Below are 22,426 nucleotides of genomic sequence, written 5' to 3'. Positions count from 1 at the left end.
ATAATTTGTTTTGATTTCTCAGTCACTCTCTCTCTCCTTCATAGATGTAATATGTATGTATAAAAATTAAAGAATCAAGGCAGCACTCTGCCGTGCTTGCATATATGTATGTATGTATATATAATAATCTATATTATATATTAAAGAAACAAAGGAAGCACACAGTATGCGTCTTCCTTGCGTGTGTATATTTCTGCTGTGTGTGCGTGTGTATTTTGTGTGTGTGTATTTCAGCATTGTGTGTGTGTGTACATTCTGCTATATATAATAAAATGTGTATACTTCTGTAGCAAAATTCTTAGTGTATATATACGCGTTGTGTGTATCTAATGCAAAATTTTGTACCCATTATGTGTACCCATTTTGTGCACATTGAGGGTAATTAAATCTCACTGGAAACAAAGATTGGGACCATAATAATAATTTATATAATAAATACTTAGGTAGTGGGCCATTTTATAATAATTATAATGTAAAATAATAAATACAAATTCATAATAATTATATTTAAAATTAGTAATAATTAAGAATTTAGGTAATGGGCCATTTGATCTAATTCAATTAAAGTTGTTTAATTAAGTACCTTGGTAAGAGATATTAAATTTCATCTCACCCATTCATATACATTTTCATGTAATATAGCTTTAGTTTTAATTGAGATTTTTTTATATTAATTTTAACAACAAATTAAATTTAAATTTTAAATGTGTCATGAGTATGTGTATTAATTTAAATAATAAATTAAATTTAAATTATAAATTAGTGTCATATATATGTGTATCCATGTAAAAATTGTAAATTGTAATTTTTGTCATCTTTCTAAAGAAAAGAAATTTAGTATTGGAAGAACAAAAAAATATAATAAAAAAATGAGTTTAATTTATTCAAAATTTATTCAAACATTTTAATTTTATCTGACAATTATATTGGGTACAATTGAGTTTGACCCAAATATATTATTTTATCTTTTAAAAATTTTATGGGACGAAAATGAATTGGATTCATTTATGTGTTTATACAATTTTATTTTTTTCATAAGTTAGACTCAAATATAAGTGCTTATTTTTTTATATAATATAACTTATTTAAGTTTCTCTAAGAAAAATTATAACTCATAAGAGTAGTATACGTAAATTATAATTCATTGAAAATTGTAAATTTAAATTAAGCAACTAAAAACAGTCAATGATAATTTCATGTACCAAGCAAATCCTCTATCAAGACCCAATTTGCTCGGAAACTCATTTAACTCAACATAAATGCTATTTTATTTTTATTTTTATAAAAAAAAAAGTAGGTGTAAAAAATCAAGGTCGTCATCTTCCTTAATTTTACTTTTCAATTATTCTTCTTAGACTTTCCAAGTGATAATTATTTATACCAGGTTTTGATTTTGATTTTAATGTGATTGTTAAAATAAATTTATTCTAAACATTGGGTTGGCCTTTTATCATTTTGGTTTATATTTTTTTTTCTTCTTCTCATCATCTATTCTATTATTTGATTTCGTTACTTATTTAAATAAAATATTTAATTTTATTATCTGATTTGGTAGCAACTGATTTGTTTTTTAGGTTAAAGTGCAACAGTTATGGACAATATTACTATTTTTGGTCAAGTAAGTTTTTTTTTTCTTCATATAAATTTAATGTAAGGTCTATTCTTTTTTTAAAAAAATACTTATCATATCTAATTTTTTTTCCTCATACTTTACAGGTGGATGAAGACTTACATCGAACCGTAATATCGACTTCGTTTACTAATTTTTTTATTTATGTGTATAAAATTTTATTTATCACTTTAAAGTGTTTACATGTATAGGTTCGATTTCTTAAAGAAATAAATGTTAATGTTGTTATTCGTGATGAACGTGATCTTAATATAGTCTACTTATTTTTTATTATTATAGGCAAAGGCAAAGGAAGAAGAAAAACCTGCCTTTTCTGGCAAATGGAAGAAAAATGCCCATCCTGTGATAAGTTTCTCAATAATTTTTAAAAGTTTTTTTTTCGAATATTGTCATATAATTTTTTTTAGAAATTTAGTGTCATATACTTTTTCTATTATTTCAAAAACCGTTGTGTTTTATTATATAGACTAGGGAATGCCCATGCCTAAAGGCACGATGTAAATAATATAAGATTAAATAATATTAAGATTAAACACTGAATAAAAAATAAAAATTAAAGTTATTGTATATTTGTTTCGTTTCTCTTAACGTTTTATAATAAAAAATAAAAAAATTAAATTAAAAAAAATATTCTATAATCTGAACAAATTAAATTAAAATTTAAATATCAAACAATATATACTAGTTAGTGCTATTGCTGTCAATCAAATATAAAAAAATTAAATATCAAATACTACTACTATTACTGCAAATATAAATTAAAATTAAAATACACACCAATTAGTACTACTACTAAGAGAAAAACACATGTTGCATTTATAGCATAGCATAATAATATAATCTATATAATAAAACAGAACCGTTTTTGAAAATGTCTCAAAAGTGAGACATTTCAATGGCCAAGATCATTTCTGATATATTTGATGGCTCGGATCAAAAATTTTCCCGCCCACCCACTCACTACACTCTCTATCTAACCTCTACGGTGCAATGAGAAGGGTTCAGAGACCCACCCACTACCCCCTCTCTCTCTCTCTCTCTCTCTCTCTCTCTCTCCTACTGCCCTCCATCAGCCTCCTCCCCCCGCTGCCTCTCTCTCCAAATCCTCCTATGGTGGCACCGCTTTCTCCCTCTCCCCCTCCTCCAACATCCATCGTTGCACTGCCCTCCGTCGCGGACCCCATCTCTCTCGACCTCTTTTACCGAGGAAACCCGACGCCTTCTCATCGCCCTCGCCGGCCCAGAAGCGAGGCTACTTCTTCTTCTCCGAGGCGTAGTTCATCCTGGAAGCTGACATCAAGGCCATGGACGAGCTCTGGAAGCAACACAGTGATGGCCAGTTCGGGTATAGGGTCTAGAAGAAGATAAAAGTATAAAATAATGGAAAAAACAAAAATGAAAGAGATTAGGGATTAGGGATAATGATGGGATGAGATGAGGGAGGGACAACACCCAGCATGATTGAATGATTTTATTAAATAATAAGATGTAGAAAGTAATAAGAAGAAGATATGGTCCCAAGTTATCTATTTAATAATTATCTATATAATAATCATTTAGTGTGAAATGGTTTTGCTTGACAAACAGTTTTCGTTGAAGGGGTAATTGGTCTGAATTTCAGACCCCTGGATTTTTTTTTCTCTATTCCCATTTTACTGCAGTGCCTTCTGAAAATGAATTAAAAAGATAATAATTTTTCATGCAGTGTTGGCTATTAGATTTCACGATACCATTTATTATATTGCCACTCTTCTTTTATTCTTTAGTGAGTACTACAATTTGAACAATCTATGTCTCTTCCCTTGATGCACTAAAAAGAACTACTTGAAAATGTATAAAGAGAGGCCGATTTTTTAAAATGTATTAAAGACATATTTTAATAGCTGAGATGAATTTTAAATGTATATCAATGGTCGAGATTGGTTGAGATAAAAGCCCATTCACTCCCTCACTTAGTGCCTCTCTCTCTCCCTTTCTCACAAACCCACCCACCCACGCCATCGACGAGTGCGATAGTAGTGGGGAAAAGCGAAGGTCGATGGCGGGTGGGGGGGCCGACTGTTGTGAGGGGGGACGGGAGGGACAACGGTGGGTGTGACGACGGTGAGGAGGGGCGGGAAGGACTACAATGGGTGGGGGCGAGGCGTTGCAGCGGCTGGCAGAGGGGCGATGGCAATTCGAGAGGCAGTGTAGGGGGCGACGACCTTCTATGGTTGGTGGAAGGGATGACGGGGCAAGGCAATACGAGCGGCAGATGAAGGGGCATTGTAGACGGTGCTCACGGTAGAGGAGTGACAAATTGCAAACGCTGCTCACGACGGTGGAGGGGCGACGACGGTGCTCGCATTGATTGGCCGCTGGTAGCAGCGAACCCATAGCCCCCGACCAGCCATGGTCGGAGCCTCCAAAATTTTTTAAAAAATAATATACAAGGTCGGGGACTCTTTTTCATTTTTTTTAATTTTTTTAAAATTTAATTTTTAAAGCATTTAATACTTAATTTTTAAGTATTCTAAATATCAACGGTGTAAGTTTTTGAAATTTTTGGAAATATCATATAAGTTTTGAAATATCATGTAAGTTTTAAATAAAAAAAACACCAACAATGTAAGTTTTATTATATAAGAATTTGACATGGGTGGTTTAATTCTAAAAGAAATAAAAATCTCTTTTTTAAAATTGATAATCAAATATTGGTTTTAGTGTAAAACTTTATTTAAATAATGATATCAAAGTACGTAGGAAGTTTAATTTAAAATTTAATATTTTTATCTTTAGGTGTTGAATCTTTGATACTTAAATATTTATCTTTGGTTAATGTATCCTATTAAGTTACTTAAATATGCAAATATTCAAAAAAAATTATTTATTTTATTAATTCTATTTTTTATTTTAGACACGATAATTTTTTTATTAAAATAATATAAAAATCAAATAATTCTTGTGTGGTTGGGGAACTCAAGGTTTGGGAATACAAGGGTTCTCGACCATTCACGGTCGAGAATCTAAGGTTCTCTTACCTCGAATCGGGGTTTCCCCCATTGATGGTCGCGACCATGGTGACCGACAGCAGTGGTATGTATTGTTTGATACTTAATTTTTAATTTAATTTGTGTAGATTGTAGAACACTTAATAATTTTTTTTTTATTACAAAATGTTAACAAGTATACAATAACTTTAATTTCTATTTTTTATTGAGTGTTTATATTTTTTTTTGCTTGCTCTTATATTTTGATTTACAAAATTAGTGAACATTATAAATTTTATATGTTTGTTTTTTATTTGAGTTTTGCAGAGCATTTAATATAAGTAAAATTATTACAACATAATACGTATAAATTATAATTGTATTTTAATCTTAATATTATTTACATCGTGCCTTTAAGGCACTTACTGTTTTTTAAATATATATCAATTGCTGAGATGAATTTTAAATATATATCAATGGTTGGCGGCGGTTGGTATGTATTGTTTGATATTTAATTTTTAATTTAATTTATTCAAATTTAGAGCAGTTACTGATGTGCTTTATTATATAGATTTAGTAATTTTTTTTATTATAAAACGTTAACAAGTATATAATAACTTTAATTTCTGTTTTTTGTTCAGTATTTAATTTTTTTTGTAATATTAGCAAATATTATTACATTTTAATTTTAATATTATTTACACCATGCCTTCTTTCTCACTGCCCCCCCTCTCTCTCAGACCCGTCCACCCATGCTGACAGTGGGAGGGGCAACCTATGAGGGGGTGACAGCAGGCGGTGCGAACGGCGGGGGGTTAAAGGGTGGGGGCGAAAGGCTAGGGGGGGCGATGGCGAAGGGAGGTGTGCAAATTGGGGGGGCGATTGATGGCCGACGATGCTAGCGGCAGTGGCGGGGCGATGGCAGTGCTCTTTGCGGTGGTGGGGACGAGTTAGTGCAAGCACAGAGGGAGGGGCAACGGGCCGGTGCTCGCGGCAGAGGGGAGGCGATGGACGATGCTCGGGGCGAGGGGAGCGACGGTCAGCAAATGGTGCTCTTTGGGTAGTGGGTTGTTTTATACAGAAAGTGTGTATGGGGGGGAGAGAGAGTGGGGGTGGGGAGGGATGGCAGAGGAGATGAAAAGACTGGCAAAATAGCGGATTTGGTCCGGTGGTGCGGTGGTGGGGAGCGACAGCAACCGATGCGAACGGGCAGGGGGCCGACGAGACAGGTGCGAATAAGGAGTGGCGGTGGTGGGGCGATAGCAGACGGCATTGCTCTTTGAGGTAGAGGGGTACGAATATGAATTCAGTGCTTGATTATTTTGCGTTCAAATTTAATATTTGATTTTTTTTAGTTGCACCGTGTCTTCAGGCACGGGTTATCCCTAGTATATCAATAAATTATACCATCGACATATTTTTATATTTTAATAACGTCACATAATAATATCATTATCAATTTTATTAAATATTTATTTTTGAATATACACAACTAAATTATCGTTCAATCATTGATTTCTAATTTAATTACATAGCCGAGTCTTGACAAACTTCATGATAAAAAATATATTTTTTGTCATAGTTTCAAATATGTTTGTAATAAAAAATAAAAAAAATTAATCCCTTTAATTAAAACATAGTTAAAGAAATGGTAAAAAAAGTTTAACATACACAAATGAAAAGTGGATCAAAATTTCATATATCTTATTTTTAATTTTTGTCCAATATTGAAAAAAACACTTGCAGTGGCCACCAACTACTATGACCAGTGATTTTCGGCAATTAAAGATAACCACTCGACACCCTTATTCCCATCGACTAACATACCCAAAGATAAATAAAATCTAATAGCTAAATTTCGTAGATCTAAACTTAAATTTATGGGCAAACTCAATGTGCATAAACACATTGGCAATTGCCACCATCCAAAATGGCCAATGGTTTTCGATAATCAAAAGCAATCACCCAATACCCTTATTCTCATCGACCAATATATTTAAAATTCAGAATTTTTTAAAAATTCAAGATAAATATTTAGAAACAAATTTATTATATATAATAATTTTTTTTAAAATCCAAGGTGGGCAACTGTCCATCCTTGGTTGTATGTGGCTCGGCCACTGCATGTGCACGTATGTACATATATGTATATATATGCATATAAATACATATATTTATATATGTATTAATTTATATATACATATGTATACTTACCTAGGTACATATATATAAATGTAGACATAAATATAAATATATGAATGCATGCATATGTAAATTTAAATGTATACACATATTTATGTATACGTATATATATGTAGGTATGCATATAAGTATTTATTTATATGCATATATATCTAAATGCACATATTTACATTTATACATGTATCTATATGTGTACACAAACTTATAGATATGTATATGTATATGTATACATATAAATGGTGTATGTATACAAGTATACATATAAGTATGTTTGTATATGTATATATATATACATATATATGAGCATATGTATGCATATATAGGTATACAAATATATGGATGCATATTATGTATATTTATGTATACGTATGTATATACATATTTACATATTTATAGATATATATGCATATGTACATACATATACATATACATATACATATGTATATGCATCTACATATGTACTTGTTTGTTTGTTTAATGCAGTTACATATATGTGCATCTATTTATGTACATATATTAATGCATGTGCATATAGGTATATGCATATATACATATATCCATACATGTTTAAATACACATATGTTTAGATATATATACACATACATATGCACATATATACATCTACATATCCGTTTGTGTATGCATATATACGTATATCTTTCTGTATATACATAGAGTAAGTTATATTTATATGTATGCTCATACATGTAGATACATGTATAAACATATATATGTATATGTACATATACATAAAGGTATGCATGTACATGTATATGTATATATATTTGTATATACACATTTATACATATGCATATACACAGGTATATATGTATAACATCATCGTATAAATGGACAGTTAATGAAGAAGTAAACACAAGTGGAACAAATAGGAAGAGACAAAAGTCATAGGTTTGGCTTAATTATTCAGTGGAGGAATGCATAAATAGCCGTAGATATATAAACAAGAAGTGCAGAAGAAACGAGTATAATCAAAGCCGCGGCAGCATGAACGGCCGATTTGCTCCCACAAGCCAACATCCCCAGCCGAATCTCGATAACACTAACCATAGACAACATCAAGAACAAGCAACCCATCACCGATCCGACAGCAGAAGCCATCATCCCAAACCGCAGAGCCTTGATATTGATGTGGGCCCGGAAGGCCTCGTCTGCTTCCTTGCTGTTGAGAAGATTGATGGCCAATTTCAAGCCTTGGGCAACTAGCGAAGAGAAGAGGAAGAAGCTGAAAGACACCACCTCAAACACCAACAGCTTCTTCACGACGTCGATGCTAGCATCGCAGGTCGACCGATTCTCGAGGCTGTGCTGGTCGCGAGTGGTGAGCGAAAGACCCACGAAGACAGCAATGGTGAAGAGAGAGTTAACATTGACCAGGCCGTCCAAGGCAGTGACGTGAACACTGGTCGTCGATGATGAAGAAGACATCAAGTATTGCGTCAATAGGGCTCCTCACCTGTTCCTTGAATTCACTTGAATTTGGTCCAAAACAAATCCATAAATCAATTGAACAATCCAGAGAGAGAGGGAGAGAGAGATTTTATTCATCATCCATGAATGACTTTTCTCCGAAAAAGAAGGGCTCTTTGCTTTTTGGACAATCAGATTAAGCCTTCAAATAGGTGAGAAATCTCCGAAGAATATATAAGAAAAGTATATACAAGAAACATCCTAATTACAACTTATATACATTCACGATTATTTTAGATTGAATGGCTTTTTGTAATCCTTGATTACTGCTATAGAATCAATCATTTACAGCCTTGCACCACTATAGTTAACCTTTCCATAAACACTTCCTAAACAGCCCTATGGTTGTCATGAAACGAATGATCGCAGAAAGTAGATTTTGAGAGAGGACATGTAATTCTCTCATATTTTTATACCTTCTCTGCAGGTAACAATAACTGATTGAAGTGAACTGTTGTGCAACAGTGTGTCATTTTGAGTATCTAGGATAGTCTTTATAAAAAAATAGTTGATTCTATAAATGTCCGCCATAGATGATTCTTTTACCCATAGTTCGATAAGATATTCTAGTTTATGGGAGACGATACTTTCTAAGCGTAAATGTGGATCAAAATTCCATTCAGGGCTCAAAGCAAGATTTTTCACAAATTTGAGTGTTCACAATTTCGTTCCTCCTATGACATACTTTTCTCTTTAGAGTATTTGACGAACTGAATCTTCGTATTTTTCCATGAGCTATACCTGTTGGAAATCTTACTCAATGGGTTACAACATTCCTAAAATTCAGGTGATTTTCTTACTGTTTGTTATCATCGTACATGACACAAATACAGTTATTTCAGCGCAGATTGACGGTCACATAATCTTACTAAATCGATTATATCTTCCTGCACAGACCTAAGGTGGTTGTGAAATGAATGCTCATAGAAAGTAGACTTTCAGAGGTACAATGTGTAAAATTTTCATATTCTTATACCTCCTCCCCAGGTAGCAGCAGTGACTGATAAAAGTGGACTGTTGTGCAATAGTGTCATGTGAAGGAAATTGTATTTTGTCTATAAACCCTAAACCCTAAAACTCAAAACCTTAAAACCCTAAACTTCCTCCGCAGGTAGCATTACGTCTACAACTTTTCTCCATAGATGATTCTTTTACCCATAGTGAAGTAAGGCATTCTAGTTTCACCTCCACCACTCCTAAAAAAAATAATATCCAAAAAACGTAATCATAATTCTTAAATCTTAATATCTCATGTTCAAACCCAGGACTAATTATTGAGGAGATTGATGGCCAATTTCAAGCCTTGCGCAATTAGCGAAGAGGAGGAAGAAGCTGAAAGATGCCACCTGAAAACCCTAAACCTCCTCTGCAGGCAGCATTAATTCTACAAATTTCCTTCATAGATGATTTTTTTACCCATAGTTCCGTAAGACATTCTAGTTTCTACCCAAAAAATAAAAGTTTTGCTCACACTATTTGAACCTATTCACCTCCACCCCTCCCGAAAAAAATAATATCCAAAAAAGTAATCATAATTCTTAAATCCTAATATTTCATGTTCAAATCCAGGACCAATTATTAACAGGTGGCAAATATGAGCAAAATCCATTGAAAGTTAACGGCCCCAAAACCCCCTAACTGGTTCATATGTGCATAAATACTAATTATTTATACAAGAAACCAAAACCATGCATAGATGCAAAGCAATCTATATTAAACTCTATAATAAAAATATTTGAATCCATTCACCACTAGCCCACCCAAAAAGAAGGGAAAAGACACTATAATTCTTAACTTTTGATCTTGTACATTCAAACCTAGAACCAATTCTTAACAGGTACCAACCATTGGCAAAATCCATTGGAAGTTAGCATCTTAGAAATCCCTTAACTGGTCCATATGCAATACAGAGTAGGCCAAAGTAACTAGAAACTACTAAGTACTTATCATCAATGCTCAAGATATTCCACCTTCCTACTATGCCCAACGGATATGACAAAGTAAAGTTGGTAAACCATTAAGCATAATTTTTCCCAGCAGCAAAAATCAAATCCTGTGAACAAGAATGACAATCAGAGAAAATCATCAAAATCAAACATAAAATTGCAAGACCTCAAATGGGTTTAAAAGGTTCTACAATTTCTATGAGCCTGGGTTAGTTCTAAGTCAATAACATAGATAAGATTCCACCAAGCCACAGGTCCAGAACTTGTAATATTCAAAACTGATAGAATTCCCATTTCATTCCCTCATATGCGAAAATTCCCATCCCATTCCTGCATAATATCTTATAATACCCTTTTTACCCTCAACTTAAATCAAAATTTACAAAATAACCTTGGACAAAATACAAACTCAAACTCCGTTGAACACCAAATTATGCCCTAGGTCTCAATTCCAAACACCAAACTCGTTTGGAGTATAGGGCTATAGTTTTAGCGTTTGGGGCTTGGATTTTGGGATTTAGAGTTTAGGGTTTTGGTTTAATAATGATTAATTTTTTTAATTTGTCTAAATATGTCCTTTCTTCTAGGTTTTCTGTTTCATTAATTGAGTATGTTAAAGGATTTAGTTCATTATTTTCAAGTATTTATTTGTTTTGTACAATTATACAATGACAATCATCTTGTGCTGTTCAACTTCATAATTCAATATCATTATCAGAATCTGAATATTCTTCATCATCTTATTATTGGGAAATCATATTAAATATTCTTCATAATTTAATATTGGCGATTTGATTTTTGTTTCCTAGTCTAGGTTTTTGCTCATAATTTTTTTCAATTAATTTATATTAGGATCTGCTATAGTGTTTTTTGTAATATATTTTTTTTCCTTTATCCTTTTATAAGGTGATTTAATTGTATCCCATATAAACTGCCCACAACAATTTCCTAATTCTCTTCTTGATGTCATTACTTAAATTAAACAACTTGGAAGAATTTGGTAAACAGTCCTAGGCCTAAAGAATTATACCATTCAGACCACAATAGGGAGCAATTTACAACTAAGGACAGGCAATTTGTTCTCATAAAATATGTTAAAAAGGAATCTAACAGAGATGAGAACTCAAAGAATAAGAAACATACGGGGTGTCCTGTCATGTATAGGCACTGCCTTGTATATCAAGCTCACAGACATATAAGAAATGTCAGTGGAGTACAATCAAGTAAAAACAAATGCACAGCATAGTTCATCATAAAATCTGTCCATAGACTAATTGAGGGGGTTAAATATGAGTAGGGAATTCACAGTAACCCAAAAATTCAGCCCTGTTTATTCAATCTCAATCCTATCAGAATCTGATATGACAAAAATGCAAAAAAAATATCAAGCAGCATGAATTCCAAACATGAGTAAGGAACTTACGCAATTATTATTGAGAGCACAGCTGTTGCTTTCAAATTTTCCAATCACCTATTCCTGCAAACATAGCAAAACAAACAGTTAAGCAGCTGCTCAGTTGTGGAAAACAACCCCAATTTTCTGAAAAATTACTCCCTATAAAACAAAAAATAAGAGAACCTGTTCAAATACAAAAAAAATTCAAATAGAAAATCGAGATTTGTAAAACACGGTTTTTCAAATTTGAACTAATCGTGGAAAACACATTAAATTGAGTTTTCTAAGTTTTCCTTATTAATTAGGAGATTTGGAAAATGCAATTTGTCAAGAATTTTTCCAAATCATCTCTTTCTCCAATACAAGCTACACAAAAGAAATTAAAGAATCTCCTTTTTTTGAACATATGTTGCAATTATTTTTAACATTTGTACACGTTTTTCCAATTTAATTACAAATGTGTCTAATTTTTCAGTCTCTGCCACTGCATTACACGCACTTGGCTAATTACACTGGAAAAGTCCCATTTTGATTGACAATGATAATGCAGCATAAATAAAATATTTAATATGATTACCGATGGCACAATTAACAACTGCACTTTATCTATATGCAATTGCTCCATACACAATCTCAGCAAAAGATTGATACATACAGTAATACCATTCATTTTCTGAACTTTGATCCTTGTTTAGAAACATTTAGAGCAACTAGGGTTTTGATAGGAACCCAATTAGAAGAATTCAAACAGCAAGCAATTATCAACAACTATCAGGATTCCCAGCCAAAAAATTAACAAAATGAAAAGAAAGTGGACTTTCAAGAGGTCCACACTCTCCCAATATCCTCACTAAAATATTCCCCCCCTCTACTCTATTTGCTTCTCTTGTTTATATGAATATGTAGCCCTCACATGCCCCCCTCTCTTTGCTCTTTCCATTCCATCCCTTAACTGAATTTGTTAGTCTGCACATGCAACAATTGGCCTTCTCCTATTTCAATTCCTATTCTGTCCTTATTGCTATTAGTGGAATATTATGGGCTGCCTATCAATACTCCCCCTCAACTTTCACCTTGTCCTCAAGGTGAAAATCAGGGAACTGTTGTAGGGTTCCCAGGTGGTCCAGGACCCACTTGGGCTTGGAGTATGTGAATCTTGTCTTCAATTCGCTGGGCTGTCTTCGTGATTTGCGATAGACCCGATGGCTGTAACACCCTAACTTCTGCCTTGATTTTTGGCTTCAACCTCTTAACAAATGTGCCCTCCAGTATGGTTACTGAAACTTCTCCCACCAAGGCTGCCAAAATCTCAGAGGAGGCAGTATTCCCGCACTTCCTGCCGCCAATTTCCTCCAATTCCACCCTCAAACTCCCTGCCCATTTCAATTCCAGGTGATCCCTTGGAATTCTAGGTAAATTCCGAAGGTCTATCTCCCTCATTCGCTTTGCTCTTCCGCTCTCACTCTTGATCTGCCCACTTTGTCCTCGAGTATGCGAGCTGGTCCAGCATGATTGCTACATTCCTTTCCATCGATTGCACCTCCCCTCTTATGGCATCGACTCCCTTCTGCATCCCAACTCTGTCCGACAAATTCACCATTGGGATCGTTAGCCGGTTTCTCAGTAGCCCCTTCAACTCTTCCCAGCTTCTCACTCTTCGTCTTCGTTGCTCGCACTGGACCCATGAAAGTGCAGCATCCTCCACACACAGTGTTGCTGTGTCTATCTTCTCCTCGTTAGCCAACACCGCAACTTCCAACTCCTCACCTGTCGCCTTAGCAACGACCGGAGGCCAATGTGATGAGGCGAGGCTGGGCATCACCCATTTTTGTGCCATCATCGGAGGAGGCAATCTCACTACCCGCTGGTGATTCGAAATTGGGAATGAAGGGGCCTGACCTTTGTTTGGGTCGGGTCCAAAAATGCTTCCACAAATCACCAAATTCATCTCCTCAATTGGTTGGGCTAGGTCCATCATCTGCTCTAGCCCGATCGGCCTCGACACCCTCATCTCAGCTCGGATGACCGACTCCATTTTGTTGATAAAGTGGCCCTCTAGCAACGCCTTTGGCATGCCTGTGAGCGGTGAGGCCAGAGTCTCGAACCCAAGGCGGTAGTCCTTGACGGACCCCCACTGTCGAAGCACAAGGACCCTCTCTTCCACTGTGCCTTCCTGCATGGGCTTGAACCTATTCCTCAACATCGCCTTGAGCTCCTCCCAGCTCCTCACCCGTCGTTGTCTTTGCTCCCACTGGAACCAAGAAAGAGCAACTCCTTCAAAACAAAGAGCCGCTGAGTCCAGCTTCTCCGCATCCGTTAATTGATTTACGGAGAAGTACTGTTCGGTCCTAAAAACCCAACAATCAGGGTTGTCTCCCTTAAACATGAGCATCGCCAAGCGTAGACTTCTCACTTCCGACCTCCCCAAGATCTCGAACCCACCACCTACTTCCTTACTTCGTTCCCTAAGTTCCGACGTGGCCTCCCCAGTGAGGGACGAGCCCACAAGTAGGTTCTCCTCACTCTGTTTTCCCTTCCTCTCTCGCTGTTGTTCCTCCCACCTCGCTCTCATCCATTCAAACTGTTCCAGCAAGGAAGTAACGTTCTTCTCCACCGACCGAACCTTACTTCTCATGGCGTCCACGCTCAGTTGTATGCTATCCAATCTCCAACTCGATCCGTTAAGTTCACCATTAGGATCGTAGTGCTCTGATACCAAATTGATAGGAACCCAATTAGAAGAATTCAAACAGCAAGCAATTATCAACAACTATCAGGATTCCCAGCCAAGAAATTAACAAAATGAAAAGAAAGTGGACTTTCAAGAGGTCCACACTCTCCCAATATCCTCACTAAAATATTCCCCCCCTCTACTCTATTTGCTTCTCTTATTTATAGGAATATGTTGCCCTCACATGCCCCCCTCTCTTTGCTCTTCCCATTCTACTCCTTAACTGAATTTGTTAGTCTGCACATGCACCAATTGGCCTTCTCTTATTTCAATTTCTATTCTGTCCTTATTGCTGTTAGTGGAATATTATGGGCTGCCTATCAAGTTTTTTCATAAGGGTAAGATGGGCATTACCAACTTACAAGGGTATTTTAGGAAGTTTATACACAATTGTGTTGATAACAACACAAACATTAGGGTTTTTGGACAGTTACTTAACAACAGGGGATAACCACAATGTCTTATTAAATGTCAAGGGCATTCACTACATTTTCTCAAATGTTAGGGGTAGTTTTCACAATAAGCCTAAACCTCAAGGGTACTGTACACAATTTTCCCTTATATCTATTCATTGCCTATAAATAGATCTTTAGAATGTAATTCGTAAGAGCTTTAATTATTGACATTGTTTATTGATAGTGATTTGAGTAATCAAGTTTACTCATGTTTCTTTGTTTCAAGTTCAACATCAATTGGTATTAAAACTAAGATTCCTAAATTGTTTTAAGGGAATTTCTAAATTTTTTGGGAAAATTTTACAAAATCACCAATCATTTCAACGTAGATTCACAACCCTTGTAACCACCACTAGAAGCCATCGCTCATCGCCATAGCCAAAATCATCGAAACCCTAACGAGCCTAATCGCCCTTTTCAAAACCACATTGAAGTTGGGAACTAAGCTTTGCAACAATTTCTACATCGCCCATCAACAACAAAGCAAGATTGCATCGTTAGAGTCCTTCATTGAACCCATTTTCGAGCTCATCTACCTCAACAAAACTCCAATCATCATTGAAACAACTAGTTAGTGCCTTCCCGTCATTGGAAGTCCTTTATCGCTACAGTTCCTTGCCATGATTTCGTTGAAGGTCCGCATCTTTAAATCCTTCGCTGTGATGAAGATAATAGAAATAAATATTTTGGGAAATGTAATGTCGAGAATCAAGATTGTTATTGTCGATAACATTGTTGTTAAAATCATGATTCCATGCATATAATTTTTCATGTCAAGGACCTCCAAATAATTCAACAGGTATATAAAATCAAAATTGAGGTAAAATCAGAGTGATTTGCAATTCAACTCGGTAAAATTGTTGAATGGCGATTCATACCATGAATTCAATGACTATCTTGCAAACATGGTATTCTAAATTAGAGCTCTTGTTCCCATACTCCTCAACAAAATAGTATTGTTGAGCACAAAAATCGTCACATACTTGAAGTTGCTCGCTTCCTCATGTTCACCACTAATGCTTCGAACCAGTTTTGCGAGAAAGTTGTTTTAATTGCTACCTATCTTATCAATTGTTGTCTTCAATCCAAAATCCTTCATTTCCAAACTCCTCTTGGTTGTTTGAGCCAAGTGTTTCCTTATATACGAATCCCTGATTCCCTTCCACCCAAAATTTTTGGGTGCACGGTCTTTGTCAATAATCTCAATCCTACTCGAGGAAAACTTGATTCAAAGGCTCATAAATGCATCTTTCTTGGCTACTCTCCTACTCAAAAGGGGTACAAGTGCTATTGCCCTACTTCGAGACGCTTCTACATCTCCTATGATACCACCTTTTTGGAAAATCAACCATTCTTCCCCAATGCTTCTCTTCAGGGGGAGATCTCAACCGAAGAAAATCCCTGGGATTCATCTATTTCTCTTCTAATCTCTCTTCCACTTCCTATCCTAACACCCCAAGACCTCCCTATCCAACAATTTGAACCTAAACACAAATTCATGACTGGTTAAGGAGGAGAAGCTAAAAAAACATCCCAAGAGGAACTTATAGTTTACTTTAGAAGACCACAAGTTCCTTTACAAAGCAAACCACCAGATCTTGAGCCAAATCCAGTGGAAGATGCATAGTTTGGGGAAGGTAAGTGTATGAATGATGATCTTAATGTGCCTATTCCTCTAGGGAAAGGAGTAAGGTCCTGCACCCAACACCCCATATCCACTTATCTTACTTATTCTAAGCTCTCTCCAAAGCATAGGGCATTTACCTCAAAACTTAACCATGTGGAGATCCCTAATAATGCGTATGAAGCTATCTAGGATCAAAAGTGGAGAGCAACTATAATGGAGGAAATGACAACATTGTATGAGAACAAGACTTGGGATATTGTTCCTCTACCCGAAGGAAAGAAGGTTGTGGGGTGTAAGTGGATCTTTACCACAAAACTAAATGCTGAAGGGAATATAGACAGATACAAGGCAAGATTGGTTGTTCAAGGATACACTCAAACTCATGGTATAGACTACAAAGAAACGTTTGCTCCTATTGCAAAGTTGAATTCCATTAGAGTCCTTATTTCTCTTGTTGCCAATTTGGACCGGAGACTTACACCAGATGGATGTAAAGAATGCATTCCTGAATGGAAGCTTGGGAGAAGAGGTATACATGAAACTTCCTCCCAAGTTTGAAAAGGACAAAGCATGCATGGTGTGTAAACTGAGAAAATTCTTATATGGACTGTAGCAATCCCCCAGAGTGTGGTTTACTTAATTTAGTACAGTTATGAAGCAATTCGGTTACACTCAAAGTCAGGCTAACCATACTCTCTTTGTGGAAAAGTTTAAGAATGAGAAAAGGACTATACTTATAGTCTATGTAAATGATATGGTGATTACTAGGAATGACACACAAGAAATTATCATACTTAAAGGTCAATTGTAGGCATAATTTAAAGTAAAAGACCTTGAGCACCTACAATACTTTCTTGGGATGGAAATTACTAGGAGTAAGAAGGGCATTTTTATTCCCCAAAGGAAGTACACCCTTGATCTACTAAATGAGACAGGGAAACTAGGGTGCAAACTTACAGGAACACCCCTAGACCGAGATTGGAAGCACAAAATTATCAAAGAGGATCGACCAATTGAAAGAAAGAGATATCAACACCTAATGGGGAAGTTGATCTACTTATCTCTCACCAGACCCGATATTGTTTATAGTGTCAATGTGGTAAGTCAATTCATGCATGCTCCCACAAAAAGACATAAGGAAGCAGTGAGTTAGATTCTTTGCTACCTAAAGAATACTTCGAGGAAGGGTTTACTATTCAAAAAAGAAATGATCAACGAAGTGTTGAGTGCTATGCAAATGCAGATTGGGTAGGTTCAGTTGAAGACACAAAATCCACTAATGGGTAATGCACAAAAGTATAGGAAAATATGATGACCTAGAGAAGCAAGAAACAAACAGTCATTGCAAGAAGTATTGTTGAGGCTGAATATAAGGCAATTGCTCAAGGAGTGTGTGAATTAATTTGGATTCGTAAGTTACTACAAGACCTATCTATTCCAATGGAAGAACCTATGAAGTTATACAATGATAGCAAATTTGACATCATCATAGTTCATAATCCTATTCAACATGATAGGATGAAGCATGTGAGGAGTGACAGAAATTTCATCAAGTCGAAAATTGACAATGGGACATTCACCTTGCATTATGTGCCAACAAAGTTGCAAGAGTTAAAGTCAAACTTTGAGTCAAATGTTAGCAAGCTAGAAATGATAGATATCTATCTAACAACTTGAGGGGGAGTGTTGGAAGATCAAAAGATTCAAATCAGATCGAGAAAATTATTTTTGTTTCCTTTTTTAGTATTTCCTTTCTTAGATTGTTTCCCTTTTTCTATCGTTTCCTTGTTTAGAGATTGAGTTGTCAATTATTTCCAAATTAACTCCTTAATCCTTGCTTCTCTTTGTCTATATACTGTTTTCAATCCAATGAACGTATTATCGAAACAAGACTAATATCCATAGCAATGTTATTAAAGGCCTAAGGCGCAAAAGGGTGTTAGAGCCTAAGACGCAAGGTGAGGCGCACGCCTGATGGAACTAGGCACGTGCTAACTAATAAAATATATATATATATATATCCGAGTTGAAGAATAAAATATAAAATAGGTCTTAACTCTTAATAACATATTCACAAGCATGTTATCAAGGAAATTAAAAAATTAAACATATACTAATAAAAAGAACAATAAAAAATGCCAAAAGATGTAATCTAAAAGTCTTTAAGTCAACTTAAATTAAATTTTAAACAATTTATAGGTTTTAAATCTTAATAAAGATTAACTAATTATGCATTTTAAATAACCTAAAAATCATCTTCATCATCAAGATTAAACATTTTCATATTTTCATCATTAGAAGCATCATCTCTAATATCTTCTTCCTCATCATCTCCCTCTCCATCTTCATCAAGTTCAAATTCAATTGGAACATTTGAAGTAATAACCCTTTTACTCATTGTCAAATTTGTAGTAAAAGTAATAAATTTAAATCCTAAACAGTAAAAAATTAAATAAAGTAATAAACAATAAAATAAAAACCCTAAAAAACAGTTAAAAAAGCCCAAGCGCGCCTTTAATAACATTGATCCATATTATTAGGTAAGTCAAGTAAAAAACATTAGGTCTAAGTTTTTGAATGATAGGAAAGGGGCCACTAGCTCGAGCATGCAATTTCTAAAAGGAAAGCTTAGGAAAGTGCTCGAGGCAAATACAAACCATGACATACTTTGACAAATAAAATTGAATATTGATATTGGTCTTAAGTAATGAAGATTATTCTTGTTTCTTTGGTTTGGGTTTTGCATCACGTTGCTTTCTCACACAACCATTAAGCCATCCTCTCTTACCCAATTTCTCCTTTACCTGATTTTTTTCTTTGTTAACCTAATGAACCCTTGGACTCCAATTGCATCCTATTTTGGAAAACCATTACCCCATTTACCCAACCCAATTTTGGCCAACCTAATCCAAATTGCCCTTAAAACCCAATTAACCCAACAACCCGATCCAAATTTTCCACTAGACTCAAACCCTAATTTTCTTCCCCATTCTTCGCCAAGCTCACAACCCACTAATTAACCCAACTTATTGTGGTAGCCCAACACAATTGCAATAACAAAGTCCACTTTGTTGTGACCTAGCCACTAAATAGTCCAATTGCCTTAACCCAAGCCACAAATTAGATTCTTCTTGCAAAGAAAACAAGTTGTTTCTTCCTTCTTTGGATTAATATTTGATGTTCTAAAATGATGTTATTTAATTTGTGTGCTTAGGTTTTCATTAACCCTATTTCCCCAACTGTGCCCAAATATATCAAAAGCTACAATCCATAAATGCATGCTAATACCAACATAGGATTATTATTCACCTATGATCCCAACCTCTTATGTGAACCAAAGGTATATGTTAGGTTCTCCTTTGCCTAGCATGCATCCCTCAATTGAGGGTCACAATATTCCTACTATTGGTTTACTACTCAGTAAACTGGAGAGTGTGCATTCGTGCCTCATCAATGAGACCAACATTCCTCTGTGACAACCTTTTGATTTTTCCAATCTCTACAAAAAAAAAAAAAACCCTAAAAGCTGTTGAAAACAAACTAACTACACTCACCAAGGGTCTTGAAACCAAACTAACCAATCTTGAGGGTATAATGGTACAAGTCCTCAAACTATTGGGTGTACATCCCAATGAAGGTGTATTGAGCCTCTTCATTCTAATGAATTGATTTTGGGTATACAACTCAATGAAGGTGTATTGAGTCTCTTCACCCTAATGAATTGCTTCATGATCCTCATGATTGTTCTGACAGAGAGGAAGAAGTAATAGAAGACCAAGAGGAAATTGTCGTACATGAGGAAATACAAATTTAACATTATTTTATGTGAGCAGAATATTATTGCCAAGGATGGATAGATTTAGGCTTTTTTCATCCATTGGGCGACTCCAGATTGAGCATGAAGATCTATAAAACTTGATGTAGGACCGAAACAACAGATATTAGGATCAATATCATTTATTTTGTTTATTTCTTATTTTAGTTTGTTTCCTAGTTTATTTTGGTTATCTTTTAGATAATCCTTTAGTTATTAAGTTCCATTACAATCCTAATTAGATTGGGATTATGTTTGTTAGAACCCTAGTTAGGGTAGATTTTTATTTATTAGCTGCCCATAAATAGTCCTTTAGGTTATAATTGAAAGTAGACTTTATTATTGATATTGATTCAAGTTTATCGATAGAATTTTTGTGTTTTTCTTTTGGCTCTAAACCGTAAACCCTATATATCATTCATTGAGGACTTCAATTTAGTGGACCCAGTCAATTATTTATTTTTCTTCAACCCGTGCATTATCAAGAATATTATATAGAGAGTCAAGTTCCTTAGTGAATGTCCACAAATTCCTTGCATTCACATTCCCTTGATTACATGAATCCTAGTAGCAACACACACGCCAAGACAACTATCAAAAATTGAGTTATAATGCACTTTTATTGATTATTTATCCATTACTTATCTACGTAATATCCCATTCATGTTATGTATATATATAAATATCAAATTGTATATTGTTTAGGACAAGTAACAATTACAACAAAAAAAAACGTGCTTATTCCCTCTGACATCACAAAAAGAAGGCCAGATCTCCCCTAACAAATTTGTCAGATAAAAAAAAAGTCCTCGTATTACAAGTCAAAACCTATTAATTTAACATATTGTTCAGAGATAAAACAATAAACTAATAGCAATTAATTGTACGATACCCACCAAATGATTCTAAGTTGAAAAAGCGCAAAAAGCTGAAGTTAAAATTTACCGATGCAAGAGACGTAGTGGGAAAAATAAGCCGAGAATGAAATCAAATCACTTCAAGGTGGGAGTTAACGTATTCATAAGCCCTAACCCTTTCCTTTTCTGTACAACCCAACCCAACCCAACCCAACAAGGCAAACCGCTGGCATCCACAAATTTTCCAACACATATATGTATTAGAAGTAATACATACATGGCATTATTACAAGATCTTCAAATATTATTAAATAAAATTATTTAAATCGAAGTAAAAGTTTACCCCAAAATAGCCTTAATCATAATCCGGTGGCAACCTCAGAACCAGTGGACCAATACAGTGACCGGCAGTTGGCCGCCACCAGTGACCGGCGAAGGGCAACGTGGAGGGTTGCCAGTGGCTAGAGGGGCAGAAAAAGAGAGAGGAAGACGGAATGGCGGCGGCTTCGATGTCAATCGGACGGCGTCGGAACAGTGGGTTGCGGTGATTGGGTGGCGCCGAAGACGGTGAAGGAGGCAGATCGACGGGGCGACGGCGATGGATGAAGTAGTGGCCCCGGCAGAGAGGGAAAACAGTGAAAAGACAAAGAGATCGGAGGCGGTGGTGGCTTGCGGTGATGAGAGATGGAGCAAGGGCAACAGGGGAGGGCGGCCGTGCCAGATCGGAGCGAGGAGAGTTAGATAATGGCCGCAGGTGGCGGTAGGCGGTGAGAATGCCAAAAAGGGAGAAGGGCGGAGGTGCTCGGATGAGAAGATGCGGTGGCCTCCGGCAGAACACGACGCCGGCGGCGTTTTCGAAAACCAGAGACTCAGAGATGGTGGGAGGCTGCGGGCCTAGCGTTTTATGGCAATGGTCAACCCTTTTTCCTCTCCCCCTCTCTACATTTCCGTAAATGACACACTGCCTGTCTTAAGCTTGATTCTCGCAAAATATGTTCTATGCCTTATCTATACCCTTTTATAGCAAGGGCCTGGCAAGGTTCTGTTTCGGGTCGACTCAGCAAGTCTTAATCTTCATAAAAGCAACTTCGACAGGATTATTTATATATGTGATTGGGAGAAAAAGTACCATAAGGGGCTTTATATTTATCCCACTCGAACAATTATAAATTTGTTTAAGCAGCAAAATTTTTTATCCCCCTTGAAATGTCCTCTGTCTAGGGTTTAGCGGTTTAAGTTCTGGAGTTTTGGATTTTGGATTTTGGATTTCGAGTTTTGATTTTAGAGTATAGAGTTTAGAATTTTTTTTCT

The 22,426-nt window shown here is 35.6% G+C and overlaps 1 protein-coding gene across 2 annotated transcripts; it reads right to left on the bottom strand.

The window, feature by feature from the left end:
- Positions 1 to 7,627: 7,627 nt before the first annotated feature.
- LOC127795243 (uncharacterized) lies at positions 7,628 to 22,130 on the bottom strand. 2 transcript variants are annotated; one of them, XM_052326796.1, is made up of 3 exons: positions 21,459 to 22,130; positions 11,659 to 11,712; positions 7,628 to 8,291 (listed from the first exon to the last, which is right to left on the bottom strand). In XM_052326796.1, the coding sequence occupies exon 3, from the start codon at positions 8,245 to 8,247 to the stop codon at positions 7,726 to 7,728; it is 522 nt and encodes a 173-aa protein (XP_052182756.1). In that variant the 5' UTR covers positions 8,248 to 8,291; positions 11,659 to 11,712; positions 21,459 to 22,130; the 3' UTR covers positions 7,628 to 7,725. The 2 variants fall into 2 exon arrangements, with proteins under 2 accessions (XP_052182756.1, XP_052182757.1); XM_052326797.1 differs by lacking the exon at positions 21,459 to 22,130 and adding an exon at positions 21,204 to 21,283.
- Positions 22,131 to 22,426: the final 296 nt, after the last annotated feature.

This window comes from Diospyros lotus, chromosome 2, assembly GCF_014633365.1.
Source record: "Diospyros lotus cultivar Yz01 chromosome 2, ASM1463336v1, whole genome shotgun sequence".
Taxonomy (NCBI): Eukaryota; Viridiplantae; Streptophyta; class Magnoliopsida; order Ericales; family Ebenaceae; genus Diospyros; species Diospyros lotus.
This window is presented reverse-complemented; position numbering and strand designations above follow the sequence as displayed.